The sequence below is a fragment of the Lissotriton helveticus genome, chromosome 7 (genome assembly GCF_964261635.1).
Source record: "Lissotriton helveticus chromosome 7, aLisHel1.1, whole genome shotgun sequence".
NCBI classification, from domain to species: domain Eukaryota; kingdom Metazoa; phylum Chordata; class Amphibia; order Caudata; family Salamandridae; genus Lissotriton; species Lissotriton helveticus.
Genome location: NC_136068.1, coordinates 1,503,975,547 through 1,503,991,622, shown reverse-complemented (window position 1 = coordinate 1,503,991,622; position 16,076 = coordinate 1,503,975,547). Strand labels below are relative to the sequence as shown.

Here is a 16,076-nt window from a genome sequence, read left to right as displayed (position 1 = left end):
CCTAAATCACCATCTGGTTAGGGTGTAATTTGTTCCCCTTGGTATCCTGGAAGAGGTTTCTTGGGGTGTACTTGACTAGAGTAAATCTTTGACTATTTCCAGGTTGAAAACATATGTTTGTGGCATTCCCAAGCTTCCAAGGCAAGCCATGCCGTGGCACATCCACTTTTCAACGCTTGAGTGGGATATAAGGTATTTGGACAAAATATCAGAAACACAAATGTGTCAAAAAACATCGAGAATATTGTGTAAGTCATTTTCTATGGGGTAAGTAAAGTTTTACTCTATATAATTCCACATATATTTACCTTGACGATATATATATATATATCTTCAAGGTATGTAGATCTGGAGTTAAGAATAGTACATTTATACTTATCTATTTGCACTTACCTACTCAATATTTTTGACACGATATTCCGTCCAGATGACATTTCTTTTCTGTTAATATGTCACTGATCCGGATATACTACAGTGAATATTTCCACACTCATGTAGTTGAAATCTGCACTAGTAAATACATCTCTACATCGGCCAGGAATCCCTTTGTGGATTCTTAGCAGGCAAAAGAGTAGTTTTGGTTGTAAACTTACATTCACGGCCGAAATTATCTTTGTGAACAGATCCTATGTGATTAATTTGTAGAGGAATTTCAATGCCCTCTGCGGGGAAGGTGGAAATAATGGTGGGAAGATGTGATACCAAATGCCACAGCACTTTCCAGTCTCAGAAAGAGCCTTTTGGACAAAAACCATAGGATTGGGGAAATGAAAATGGTCCTTTGTTTGTCTGCCTGCCTTTATAATTGAAGTGTATCAAAGCTACAGCTCCTAGAATAGATGATAGAATAGCTTTGTCTGCTTAGAGAAAAGCTAGGAGTAAAAAACTGGTGGGCTAGAGGCATGGAACTTCCATCATTCCAGGATCTCCCTCCCATCATGCCTTTGCCTGGCTACAATAGGTCCCTCACCTTCTGCTCATCAGGCACCTGGATCTTCCTGGCTTTCTTCATGATGGGCTGAGGTTTTAGATCTTCTTCTGAAAACCTATGCTTCCTGGGGTCAAAGGTATCGTGCCCCGGCACGCTTGAAAGAGCCAAGTCTGTTGGGTCGGGGTCAAAGTTCATCATCACTTCCACGTCATCCGTGTCCCCACAGGGACTAGGGCTTCCTCTAGATGCAGGTGTCACTTGATCTTGAAGGAAACAAAGAAAACATTTATTTAGTAAAAATTAGATCATACACAGTTAAGTACTTTTATGTAAGCACACAGGTTACAGTGCACATATGTGGTGTGGTCATAACAAAACAAGCTTACATATGTACACTATTTGAAGCCCAATGTTTCATAACTTTGTTGTGGTGAAAAAGCAATAGGACTTCTGTGCTGGGCATGCCACAAATCTATTAAAAAACTGAACGATGGCCAAGGTCTGAAAAAATATGTTCTCGTTGATCCAGTGAGGTGTCCACGGACAGGGATTGTCCCAGCCAACGATGGACTGGAGGATACACAAACAGTGCGATGCTTATGGAGGACATATATTTTTCCCAAGAATAAAATATTTTGTTCTTCAATACTTGTCTACCTTTTGTTGGGTTTTGAAAAAAACCTTCTATTTATATTTTTCATATTTGTTTACATATTTAAGCTTTGACGTTACCAAGTCAGAGTTTTTCCAGCTCCTAAAATAGGAAATACCGCAGGGGATGACAGAAAGCATGTCAAGTGATTCATTAGACTACAAAAGGTGCAGTGCAAAAGGTTGTATTTTCTTTAACTTTCTACCAATATTTTTTAAAGCCACTTTTTCTCCATGCAGTTCTACGAAGACCAATGTGCACTGTGATGCAATTCTTTTGGAACAGACACAGCACTGTGGCAACTGTATCACTGTAACTCTCCTGTATCGTTAGATCAGATAAAGTACAGAACTTATGTCAATAACTATATAGCAGCCTTTGCCACGCCCAAGATATTTCCCAGTGGGTTTTAGGTTTAGGCCTGACTGCGAACAAATACCAGCTTGGAAGAGATTTGTCCTGGCCAACCAAGAGCTATATGTGTTTCTATAATGATTAGATACTTATTATACCCGTCACTACAACACTTAACGACAGCCTTTACAGAAGGGTGAGGGCAGAAAAACTCAGGTATGATTTAAAGGGATCATCCAGTTAATGACATCACAAGAGAACTCAACACCGCAACTGATATCATCAAACGAACATTCTGGAATACCTATCATTTGCAATTGTTTGAGATACAGAAGTGTGCAAAGAGAACTGTCTTTTTTGCTGCACTATACATCGTGTTACAGCAAACAAATGATGGACGGAATGCTGACATTCAAACAGTCTCCCTCAGTCAAAAGATCTTGGTTAAATCCATGGTTCTTTTGCCCACTACGCCACCCCAGTCTGGACCCAGACATATGCAAATCAGTCTTGACCCTGTGCCTCATGGGAACAGTCCAGACCGAACTGCCAGGCCAGGTCCTCCCTGGACAGGAAATAAGCATCCTGGGACCGGTTTAAGGGTATGTCACCCTTCTTCAGCCAGGCTAGCTTGAATCTAGTGGCACAGTGAGCAAGGGACCCATGTCTGGGCATACCCATCCCACTTAGGGCGAAAAGCGTTACAACAAACAAATGATGGACGGAATGCTAACAATGCAAACATTCTACCCCAGTCAAAAGACTATAGCAACATACATCGAGCACAATCACTTTCACTTTCTGAATTTCTGTGTAACGTTACTACATTTATTAAGACAATTAAGCACTGCATCAGCCCTCCCTGCTGGACCAATCTATTCCTCACTTCACAGAGAAGGGCAAATGCCATCAAACACTTCTTCAGCAAAAATATGCAAACGATCCGACAGCACATCGACAACACCAAACCTGCTTCATCTCTTATGCCCAGCCCTTCCCAAAAAATCCCTCAATGGTGATCCTTCAAAGCTCTATCTGTTGTAGAGCTCATGATCGACTCTTCTCCCTCAAGGCCTCTTCCTATGAAGATGATGTTCTACCCCCACCATTCTTTAAAGTTCTCTTTTGGAATACTCTGTCATCCCTACTTATCATTGTCAATGCCTCATTTTCAAGGATCTTCCCAAAAGCTCCCATGAGAGGCCAGACCCTCTCTCTCCTAAAGATACATAAACCAGAAGCATTTCACCAATCACCTACCATTCATTGGCAAGATCATTAAAAAAGGCAGTCTATGTTCATTTCCAAAATCACATTAATACTAGCCATCACGTGCACGGCTAGCAGCCTGGCTTCAGATCACTCTGCAGCACACAGACTGCCAACTTACACATGCATACTGCTAACTTACACATTATAGATGATTACCTCCTGATTACCTCCTGCAAGGGGCAGCACGTTTCATCCATGATCTATAAAAATATGATCACATCACCCCACTGAGATTGAAACACATTGGCTCCCTTGCTGGTTCCTACGATCTTCAAAAGCAACTGTATCATTTACAAAGCAATCACACCAACCCCTCCACCCCCAACTTATCTTGCAGAAAGGATCACCATCGCTAATGGTTCTCAGCACACTCGCAGCCAGGACACTATCAGACTGCAGACTAAGAAGTGTAAATAAGTAAAACAAGGCAGTAGGCCTTTTCCATCTATACATCCAGGATCTGGAACAACATCCCTGTATCCATCAAGAATGGCCCAACGCTGTTCCAAATTAGAAAAGAGTTGAAGACACAGCTCTTTCAAAACACTACAGCACAAAGAAGTAACATTTCACATCCAGCTAACTCTCCTACCACTCGTTGACTTTATGCTTGTCTTTGACCCTGTACAGGACACTGCTGCCTTTTGGCTAGGTTTATGCTACTGGAATACCACATAGCTACATACAAACCAAGGTTACTTAAAGTGTGTTCTTTTCTGTAAATTAATAAAGAGTGTATTTTTGTTTCAAACAGAGATTCTCTTTATTTTTATGTAATGATTTATACATACATTATAACATTTCTGATATGTTCACTGGCTTAAAATAAACATATTTGTTTTCGTTTCCACTCAAACAAAACAATTTTACACTATTTGGGGCAAGTGATTTAGCTACAACTCCTCTGCTAGAAACTTTTAGAAGATGGACTCTTCGCTTACCGCAGAAAATACTAATTTGCACTGATCTAGGCAATCTGAGTTCAAGGTACGCCTATTCAATAACCAACAACCAAAGGACACTGCCCACTGTGGTGACCTCCCCCACAGAGCCTGGTACGCAAAGGTCTAGGAATACCATGCGTCACTGCTGGTGCCCATGGTCACCCTTTGTGGTAGGAGTTAAGACACTCATTGCTGCAGGTTCTGCTGCCTTCTAGCAAAGCCCATGAGACCCTCCCATTTATTAAAGCAAAGGGAGCTCAAAATAAATCCTACCACTGGTAGGGCAAAAACTGGCTAGGATCTTCAGTACCAAGGAGAGAGTGTACACTTGCTACAAACTGGCCTACCCTTTGGGATCATTGTGCGACTGACTTAACTTTATACTGACCTCCACTAAATGGCATTGTTCAACATGAATGCAACTGTAACAGTGGGCTCTAATTTGGTCAATAAGTCCCATGCGGTTCCTTGTGTTTATTTAATTGTGAGAGAGTGGTACAATAACTATAGTTAGGTCTTTTTAATGTCTTTACTTGTATCAGTCGCTGATGATAGAGTAGAACAATAACTATCAGTAATTAGTATGTAAATATCTTAAATAATCTGTCCACCTCATTCATTACCACATGTTATCATCGTCAGTGAGAACTTTCAAGGCTACGGTGCATCTAATAATCGCTCCACTTATCTGTATTTGGATTAGCCGTACCTTTTAGGTACATACATGCACTGATGGCCCAGCTGCATTACAATGTTAATAATGTAAAGAGGTTCCTGAATAAAATTTAATTTTGGAACCACTATGATTTCCTTATACTTTTTCTACAGTATATAGTTGGCCAAAACACATCTGCTTAGTTGTCAATTTTAAAAATAGTCTGTACCTCTGAAGCTTTAGGAATCTCATACAGGAGTCTCCTGCAATTTCATTGGCCGCTATGGATCGCAGACAGACATGATGCAAGCTGAATGGTGGCCCACATGGCTGCGACTGCCACGTGCCCCTCATTTCATGATTCTGATGAACCAATATGTTTTTCAGTGCAGGAGGCTTGTGTATCAAGGAGATGTACCTGCTTTGGATGTAGCTCACCAACAGAAACTAGACTTTGCAGGGCAATAGAAGTGGTACTCAGTTTATGGGTGATTACTGTACCAATGACCATGACAAGACACTACTAATGGTCGTGCCAGCCGATATACAGTCTTGGGGTACAGGCTTCTTTAACTGAACTATGGCACATGGAGATTGCCTAATGGGTATCTGTGTAGTCTATGATGGCTGGGCCCTTAATTTCCCCAGAGCATAGGATGCTTGTGTAAGGTTTTGTTGTATATAAGTGGTATGGGGTGTACTACAGTCTTTGGGGTGCCCCAGTATGTAAGAAGCTCCAAAGGTTGTAGGGTGCTTCCTAGTTTGAGAATTAGAAAGATGTCTACCGGTTTCCGCTCTTTGTATGTTCCTCTGTGCTGCACTTTCTATGCTTTACTCTGGATTGCAACGACTAAAAGACAAGTGAATGCTTCAAGGTTTGATTCACATCACATGCAATGGAACATAAAGGTTAATTTGTGTTTACTTTCCCCATATCAAGCCAATTGATGCAGGTCAGCTTGCAGCCTGAGCGATGAGACAACTGAACTAAACTGTGGTCAAGAACATGACCACTGCATCATAGCTATGTAAACGAATATGGGCTGAGTGCCCATTCCTGGCATCCTGTTTCCTATTCTGCCATAAAACAAGAGCCCAGCAACAGCCCCATATATGCTGTTATGTTCTACTATACACCACGGTGGTCATCATGAAATGCCTGCCATCCCCAAAGAAAAAATAGCGACAGTGCGACTTGTGGTAACTAGTTATCATGCAGGTGTAAAACATCAACTGGAAGATGCACTTTACAATGTCCAATTCCATCCAAATGTGTGAGGCCAACTTGAAAGCGGCATGGTGAACTAAGCTCGACTCTTTCCAATTAAAGGAAGGCCCTGTAAGCCAGGTCAGTTTATTGTTTTACTTAAAGAAGCTTCTGCATCTGCACAGCTACAGGTTGGGAAAAGAGACAGAACGCTGGCTAAACAGACATACTCCTAGGAAAATACTTGCTGCTGCTCTGACTTGAAAGGAGGAGGTAGACTTCATAGTCTGCTGAAACTTGACTTAATTCCCGTGTGGTGTTCCTTTGTTTGCAACCTGGCTGGTGGTGCCCCAAATCACTTACTCTTGTTTAGGCCCTGGTTGCAGTAAACACACTATTGCCCTATTGCTGCATATCCGCATTAACTCTGTCATGCTGGTGCTGCCGCAATCCTGATCTGCGCTTCTGCAACCACAGCTGTTACAAAACCCACATCTGCACCCAGTACTCAAGTACCCTGTTGCGCTGTGCCTCTCACATCCACTGAATGAGTAGAGGGGGTCTCAGAATTCTGCAGCGGTTGCTGCAGCAGCAAAAGCCACTTTGCTTCTGCTCCCCATACTCACTCCTTTTTTAGGCTGCACTGAACTGTAGCTGTCCGCCACATTTGCATGCAACGGAATAAAAAGAGGCTGTCGAGCGAAAGCCTTCTCTCAAACCACTCACTGAGTTTAGGCCACTCCCTTCCACAGCCCAGCTTCGCCATGTCCATTCCATTCCACACCTACCTTACAAAAAGAAACCTTTTTTTATAAGCTCCTCCTCTGACTTTGAACTTGACCTGAGTATAATGCTACTTGAATACAAATAAATAATACTGTCTGCAAACTATAACTAGTGTATGTTGTACATATGCCAGCTGAATTCGTTGTTCTCCCACACAAAGGTAAACCCTTAGTTGTCAGTCGACACTGCCCTGAGGTCAAAGCCACGCATACAGAGTTACTTGACAATTCTAACTGCATCCAGTGACCCCCAGATGAACACGGTCCAACTTCAAATGAGGTCCATACTTCCTACTTCAGAAGAACCTCCCCCCCCTAGGGTTCACTAACTGGGCCCAGGTGATGAACGTCCTTACGGTTGTAATACTTTAATGTCCCGTTTTATGGTGCACCTGAGTATTTGCTTCACAAAGATACAAAACACTACGGCAACATTCCTTCTGTATCTGTGGCCACGAGACGTCATCAGCCCAGCTCTACTCATTCTACAGTGGTTTCGAGCTGCAAGAATAGTCTCACTCAAGGCGCTCTGCATAGCAGAGGAGTGACTTAAATCAAATGGGACCCTTCATCCTCCTGAAGAAAATTTGCATAAGTCTCTCCCAGCTGTTGTCTCCACTCTGAATCCCAACATATAAAAAAAACCACAAAAAGAATACTCATAGGAACAAACTGGACTCTTCGTTTATACATAGATAAGCCTCATATACTTTCTCACTGACTTAGCCTGGCTTACCACACACTCTCACCAGTGGAACACATCTTTGAACATCACACACTTTGCGTATGTCCACATATATCTCATTTCCACTCCTGAATAACTGGGTGGTACCAATAGCTGTGAAATGTTATCTATTCATACGTCCAGGCAGAATTGAAGATGTCTTGTGGTTCCATGGAGAGCGAATGTGAAGACACTATGAAATGGCTGGTTTGTATGTTGCTCCCAGAATCAACCTATTGTACTATTTATTCGTATTTTTTACTTTGCTGGGCATTTTTAAGCATATATACTTTACAATCTCCTGTAAATGCTTTCTAGGACATGGGAACATAGGGAATGCACTTGGTAAAACTTGGTTTTTGGAAATGTGGTGTCAAGTGAGACATTTCAATACGATTACAGAGATTGCATCAAATATTGTACATTCAGGTCCAGGTCTCTCGGTGATCATGGCGCAGACATTTGCATCACAGATTGGGTTTTAGAATCCCTTCCAGTTAACTAAGGTGTTGCTTGAAGACTAATTTAAAGGTGCTCATGGAGGGGAGATTCTAAAACTTTGGTGGGGACAGGAAAAGTGATCTGACCAGCATTTGTAAAAAGGGACAGGAGAGTTCACAGGAGATGACAAGGATGAGTGACTAGTGATCAAACGGGACCATCAGGAGGTAAGTGGGAGGTGAAGCAAAGGACAGACTTTCAGGAACCGCACAAGAACCTTTACAGGGACATGTGACAAATTCTGAGCAGCATGCTGGAGAACTTTAGGGGGTAGGGGTCCAACTGTGCTGTTGGCAAGGGGCTGGACAGAACGAATGGCAGGATAGATGATCTGGATGCTGCAGGCAGATCAGCTTGATAACAGCTAGCTACTGTGGGGATGTTTATGCAAATGTTGATGACTGTGGAGGGTCTTAAATCGCTGACAAAACAATGAAATCCCAGGATGTGGGCAAACACATTTGCAAGGAAAAGAGAAGGAGAAGACATATTTTGGGTACAATCTCAGAGGGCACAATCATTTTTGTAGGTTTTACCTGCACATCACTTGCGCTGTGCTTGTGGTATGTACTGTATTTAATATAGTATTAAAAGGGGCTTACATCCTGCTATTGCTTTTCATAGGTTCTTGTGCTTGCCACTTACCTTCTCACAGTTTCTTATTCTGTAGCATACTATTTCCTGTTGTTCCTCTGTGTGTTTCTCTTATTAGTCTCCCCAGGCCCAAATATTGCGTTCATCTGCTTTGTGGGACTTTTTCTTTAAGCTTTTGCCTGCACAGCACTTGCGCTGTGCTTTTTAAACAAAGATGCCATCTGGCCACGATAATCAGCGTACTAGCATTTTGTCAAACTTTTTTTATGTTTATGTTTATGCTTGTATACAGCGTTGTAGAATTGAGGACAATCTGATCTGAGAATCGGGCTCTTCCTCCTTGGGTGCCTTTTACACAGTTCCGCACGCCAACAGCCAATACTTGCACTAGCTCCCTTGAGTGCCTCAACCACAGCTTCACACAGAGCTTGCACTGTGCTTGATGAACAAAGACGCAACTCTGGTGACCATGATAATCAGCATACTACAGTAGCTGTGTGCATGGGAGCATGAGATTCACCTCTTCCTCAATTATGTTATAAGCTCATATGCAGAGTTGCAGCGTTCATGCGTAAGAGACAATTTGGGCAAATTAAATATGGTCTTATTTCCTTCTATGTATTGTATTGTAATTGCATTTATATAGCTCTTACTACCCTTGACGAGGCGTTGAAGAGCATTTTCGGTGAGTAGCACGCTAATCCAGAACCCATAAAGGATTAGTGGTGAATTAGTATAGTGAAATCTGAAAATTATTTGAGCGGTTGATATGTTAGTCTGTTATGTGGATTGTGAAGGATAGTGGAGGGATAGAAGAGGGAAAGGTTTTGCATGTATATAGTGCTTGCTACCCCTGATGATGTGTTGACGCCCATTTTCAGCGAATAGAACACTACTCCGGAACCCATAAAGGATTAGTTGGGAATTAGAATAGTGAAATGTGGAGTAATTTGAGCAGTGGATATATTAGTCTGTTATTTGGATTGAGGAGGATAGTAGAGGGATAGAAGAGGGAAAAGGTTTGTGTGTATATAGCGCTTGCTTCTCCTATGTATTTACAGATATACTACAATATAGTATATTCCACCATGGGGAATATTTTATTGTATTAAAAGGAGGACATAATCACCCATACTTCTGTGAGGATTTTCTGTTATTGCTCATAACTAATCCTCGCTTGACTGCTGACTTGTTTCACTCGCATCGCACTTGTAATATGCCGTTCCGTATTTTATCCCAGCTTGACTGCTGACTTGTTTCACTCGCATCGCACTTATAATAAGCAGTTCTGTATTTTAAAAGTAAAAAGCCACTTTCATTCACGCGCCTTGTAGATCACTGTACACGCTCCATGAGTTCCCCCATTCCCGAAATGCCCCCCTGCCCGGAGTAGGGATAAGGGATGTATGGTGCGTCAACTGGAATGCATTCAGTACTGCTGCTTTAAAATGTGTTTGCCACTGAAAGGTATCTGTGTGTGCCTATTTGTGTGTGCCGATGTTAGTATAAATGTAATTATTATTTCTGTGTGTGTGTCCGTGTGTTCCGTGTGTTCTTGTTTTTGATTAAGTGCATTGATTTCTGTGTGTCTGATTTGTGCAGGTGTTTGTATAAGTGTACTTATTTCTGTGTGTGTGTTCTGTGTGTTCGGTGTTTGCCGGTTTTGTATAAGTGTACCTATTTGTGTGTGTGTTCTGTATGTGCCAGTGGTGGTATAAATGGTCCATTGTGTTTGCACTTGTTTATGTTGGTTTTTGAAAACATGTGAGTGTTTGTAAGAATGTGCATACATGTGTTTGTATTGATATTTGAAAAAGTGTGTTTGCTTGTGTGTCTGTGTGGATGTATGACGTTACAACGCATTGAGAGATAAACAAGGACCCCCTGGGTATCACAAATACACAGATTCCTAGGGCAGGGTAAAAACCAATGTGAATACAAAATCCTAGGACATCCACAGAATAAGTGACCATACACGCTGGGACCAATGGAGAAAAAGAATTGTCGGGAGATAATGTGTATATTAAAAAATATATATTTAATTAAACATAAAGTAAAAATCATATAGAGACTAGAGTGATAAGTCAAACTATACGATACAATAAAACATTAACATATTAAAATCTTAACCACAATACATCAAATACATTCATTAAAAAGCAAATACATCATAATAAAGGCGTAAATCCTGGCTAGTTTAGACAATTATATACAAGAGGAGGTGTTTACTGAAACAACAATTGCATTTATTACAAATTTATTCAATAGACTCGACGCGCGTTTCGGCAGTAGAAGAACTGCCTTCTTCAGGAGTCGTTGATTAAACTCTGTAAAGAATATTATAGGAAACAATGTTATACATAACAGTACATATGTCTTTTTACAATTTTATTACATTTTATCTACTAACATACCTAATAACTCATCACAAAATGAAGACTTCTTAACAATTCTATATCTCACCTAGAGGTCCAGACATATTGATTGGTCACTTAAAGTCATATAATAGACTGATATACGTACAACAATAGTGCAATACTCAGCTCAACATAAAGAACCGTGATATAAGTACAGTTAGTTGTCACAAGCAACATTCCTAGATGATTTCCTGATTAGGGACTCATATATTCGACTGTTCATACATGATGTATTGTGATCTCACTCCTGGATACATACATATTAAATCACTTACATGGCACAAGAATCGATGATAACTTCCTTGGTAATTTAGAAGGGAATGCCAAAAAAACACGAATACAGGGACACTTGTTAGAGTTGATACCTGATTTTAAACAGAAATTGTGATGAGACAAACTGTATGGTGGAAAGGGACAGAGAACACCTTGAACACAATGGGTCAGTTCAAAAACGATAGTTTAGTACAACAGTGTAGTCTCTGATGGGATGTTGTTGGGATTAAAAAGATATAGATAGTTGATCACTGTGTTTATGGTAACATGTATCTAACAGGAGACAAATTAATAGGGTTTTTTTTTAACCATTACAGGCAATAATATAGGACCCGTTGTTAATTGGGTAGCATCTTTGGTGAGTAAATAAATGGATTTCCATCAAAAGAGAGAGTTACCTATTGTTATCACTGCCAGGATATGGTGGCTCACTGTTGCAAGGAAATTCACTTCATGATAATGTTCAGTAGATGGTAAGTGGTAATCACTATAGATAAGTATATAGACAAAAGATATATAAAACCATGATAGATCGTTTCTATGTTTATAAGTTATGCAATGATAACTTTTATAGCGAAACTATTCATGCTTAAAGTGCTCAAAAAGTAGTAAGCTAGAGGGGAAAGAGAATTACCTCTATGTTTGTAGTTGTTTATATTCCAATCGTGGTTGTCGTAATGAATTTAAAAATGCCCGGGGCATAGGGAAGGCTGAAAAATATAAATAGAGCGGTAGCAAGCGTTAGTTGTTACCTAAGAAAACGTTGGGTTAGTGGATAAGAAACACGAACTTGTAATGGAAACCATCCTGTGGTTCGAGACGCTAAGTGTCGAGGAGATGGATGAACAATTACCTTTAAAAAAGTATCTAGTTGCCGGCAGCAAGATGGTGCTGTTCCGCTTAGAAAAACGAGTCGGGATATTTGTTGTTTACAACGCGGCTTAATTCCACGAGTTGTAGGGTTTCTGCAGATAAACATCAAACAGGCTGGGATTAAGTAGAGAGCCACATCTAGAAAATTGTGTGGTTCCAGATATTTAGGGCGGACATGATTCTCACCTTGGTAAGAGAGAAGTATCGCATCGCACTTATAATAAGCAGTTCTGTATTTTAAAAGTAAAAAGCCACTTTCATTCACACGCCTTGTAGATCACTGTACACGCTCCATGAGTTCCCCCATTCCCGAAATGCCCCCCTGCCCGGAGTAGGGATAAGGGATGTATGGTGCGTCAACTGGAATGCATTCAGTACTGCTGCTTTAAAATGTGTTTGCCACTGAAAGGTATCTGTGTGTGCCTATTTGTGTGTGCCGATGTTAGTATAAATGTAATTATTATTTCTGTGTGTGTGTCCGTGTGTTCCGTGTGTTCTTGTTTTTGATTAAGTGCATTGATTTCTGTGTGTGCAGGTGTTTGTATAAGTGTACTTATTTCTGTGTGTGTGTTCTGTGTGTTCGGTGTTTGCCGGTTTTGTATAAGTGTACCTATTTGTGTGTGTGTTCTGTATGTGCCAGTGGTGGTATAAATGGTCCATTGTGTTTGCACTTGTTTATGTTGGTTTTTGAAAACATGTGAGTGTTTGTAAGAATGTGCATACATGTGTTTGTATTGATATTTGAAAAAGTGTGTTTGCTTGTGTGTCTGTGTGGATGTATGACGTTACAACGCATACTTTTACCACGCCTACCATTACCACGCATTTTTTACAACGCAGGATCCATTACAACGCATACCATTACCACGCATGTATTTACAACGCATATACCTTTACAACGCATACAATTACAACGTAAGTATTGGTAAGTATATAATATTTTAATATTTAATTTAATTAAAATTAATTTAATGTAATTTTAATTTAATTATATTTAATTTTTACACTGTACCCTTTTACCCAAAAACCCAAAACTGACCCTGAACCCTAAAAATACCCCTTTACCCAAAAATCCAAAACGGACCCTGAACCCTAAAAATACCCCTTTTACCCAAAAACCAAAAACTGACCCTGAACCCTAAAAATACCCCTTTACCCAAAAACCCAAAACTGACCCTGAACCCTAAAAATACCCCTTTACCCAAAAACCCAACACTGACCCTGAACCCTAAAAATACCCCTTTACCCAAAAACCCAAAACTGACCCTGAACCCTAAAAATACCCCTTTACCCAAAAACCCAAAACTGACCCTGAACCCTAAAAATACCCCTTTACCCAAAAACCCAAAACTGACCCTGAACCCTAAAAATACCCCTTTACCCAAAAACTAAAAACTGACCCTGAACCCTAAAAATACCCCTTTACCCAAAAACTGAAAACTGACCCTGAACCCTAAAAATACCCCTTTACCCAAAAACTGAAAACTGACCCTAAACCCTAAAAATACCCCTTTACCCAAAAACTGAAAACTGACCCTGAACCCTAAAAATACCCCTTTACCCAAAAACCCAAAACTGACCCTGAACCCTAAAAATACCCCTTTACCAAAAAACCCAAATAATATTTTTAATAAAAATATACTTACCAATACTTACGTTGTAATGGTATGCGTTGTAAAAGTACCTGCGTTGTAAATACATGCGTGGTAATGGTATGCGTTGTAATGGATCCTGCGTTGTAAAAAATGCGTGGTAATGGTAGGTCGTGGTAAAAGTTGCGTTGTAAAGGTTGTATACCGTCTGTGTGCATGTGACAATGTGTCTGTGCCAGTGATTCTTGTGTGATTGTGTGTGAGCCTTTATCAAGAATACCTTCCCTTTCTACTAAGCGATACCAATTTACAAAATCTTTTCATTGTTTAACATACTCTACCCATCCCCTTCCGCTTGCTTGTTTGCCTTTCCTAATGCACACTCCTTACGAGTGCATCTGCAGGCCGTCTCTCTCCTCCCTGTCAGGTGCATGCTTTTTTTTCTTTTTCCTCCGCCCTTTACCTAATCTCCCCGCTTTAAAGTACCACCAGTAACAGTACAATATATTGCCTTTCTCAATAAACATGTCATAATACTTTAACGGAGTTTCAGTAACTTATATTGCACAACTCCTCGCCAAGCAACAACTTACAACAAGAAACAGCTCATTAATAATTATATAGGCAAAACCTATTACATTTACCAGTGTTTGGTTCGGTCTTGGCAGGGTTGAGCATTACGCACATGCATGCTAACTAGTAAATACGTGTTGTAACATATTCACTTCTACAATCTACTTTGGAGAGTGAGAGCGCGAGAGAGACTCCCTGAGAAGAGACGCCTTTTGGAACCCCAGGGCGGTCCCAGAATCCCAAGCGAGCAGGGAGGCCGGGGCCTGTCTGTAAACGTCCGGGCTGCTGATGCTCGGCAGCGGCACGACGTCAGCGCACGTGAGGGCGTCTGCGCTGGCAGAGGTAGGCCCCACGTGCCCAGGCGTGGACACAAACACGGGCCAGGGTATATTTACACACAAGCGGGTGCCTCCCTGCTTCCTCCACGCGGCCGGGCCGGCCCACGAACACCCCCTCCGCCTCTTCACACGGGTGGCACGTGTGCCCGCCCCACATACCGGACGCGCCTAGTCAGCCAGCACACATAACACGAGTGCGCAACACTCACTCACATGGACGCACGATCGCGCACACGAGGAGCTTCTGAAGTAACACTTATCAAGATTCTTAGTACTCGCCAGGCAGTAAAAGACAAGAGGAGGGCGTGATTATGATCTTCCATGATACGTAACGGGCAGTATCACCTTTAAGATGACAGCATACGAAAAATATTAGTCATATGTATTTCGATTTCCAATAGCACAGATGACGCTGGCCGTGCAAACCTAGCCACTCACTTCTCTGTTACGTGTACCGTCTTCAAGGAACTATAATGCCTCTATCTCCGGCTTTCTAGCTCTCATTCTCGTTTTTTATCACCATCTTTCTATCTCAATGCGTCCCTACCAGCCTTTCACCCTTTTTACTCTTTCACATTCCTTATTTTACTCTTTACCCCGACCCTCTCTGTCTCCTCTCTTCCTATATACACCTTTCTTTGTCTCACACACCCTCAAGCTCACAATAGTCTATTCCTCTTCTCTAGGACTCTCGCTGTTTATCTCTCTTCCGGTCCCCTTTCGTTCTCTTTCTTTTTCTGCCCTCTCTCTCCTCCTACTGCCACACTGTCACACTCTTCCCATTTTTTACGTTTCTATTTCCAGTTCGTGAGCTGAATGATAATACTGGATGAACTGAAAGGCAGCTGCAGCAGTTACTAGTAGCTGAGAAGTGTGCAGCCATTCCACCCAACTCCTTTGTATTTATGGGGTTTAGTGAGCTCTAAAAGGACTAAGTACACCATGAAATACAAACTCCTGGGACATAAGGGTCCTAGGCCACTAAGTCTGCTACATTAGATGGAAGATTCCTTCTGTTTCAGGAACAATTTCATTCTTTGTGTCTCCCTTTCACTATTTCTTCCTCTGGTGCTATTTCCTCCCCACTTAGACTCACTTCAGGACCTACGAGGTTCAAATGCAAACACCGACTTAGTAAAACAGGCTTTTCTCATGTAGCGTCTTTGTGTTGCCATAAATAGGTGAGTATTGTTCTCGGCAGGAAGAAGACTATGCCAACCTCTTGGAACAGATCTTCAATGCTTCTTTGTTTTCTGATATCTTTCTCCTGGGTGTTTGCAGAACTTCAGTCATGCTTTAAAGATCTCATTTTGAGTCACTATTGAAAACAACAGGGTAGAATGCTTGTAAATGTTTGGTCTACTGGGAGTCATTGTTGGTGCATTCCAGGC

The 16,076-nt window shown here is 41.3% G+C and overlaps 1 protein-coding gene across 1 annotated transcript in view; it reads right to left on the bottom strand.

Moving 5' to 3' along the window:
- The window catches only part of DBP (D-box binding PAR bZIP transcription factor), a 103,241-nt gene that overhangs the window by 12,813 nt on the left and 74,352 nt on the right, over window positions 1-16,076 (bottom strand). Inside the window, exon 3 of the mRNA XM_078654937.1 lies at window positions 971-1,194. Within this exon, the coding sequence (XP_078511063.1) occupies window positions 971-1,194 (224 nt within the window). The remainder of the gene's footprint in view (window positions 1-970; window positions 1,195-16,076) is intronic.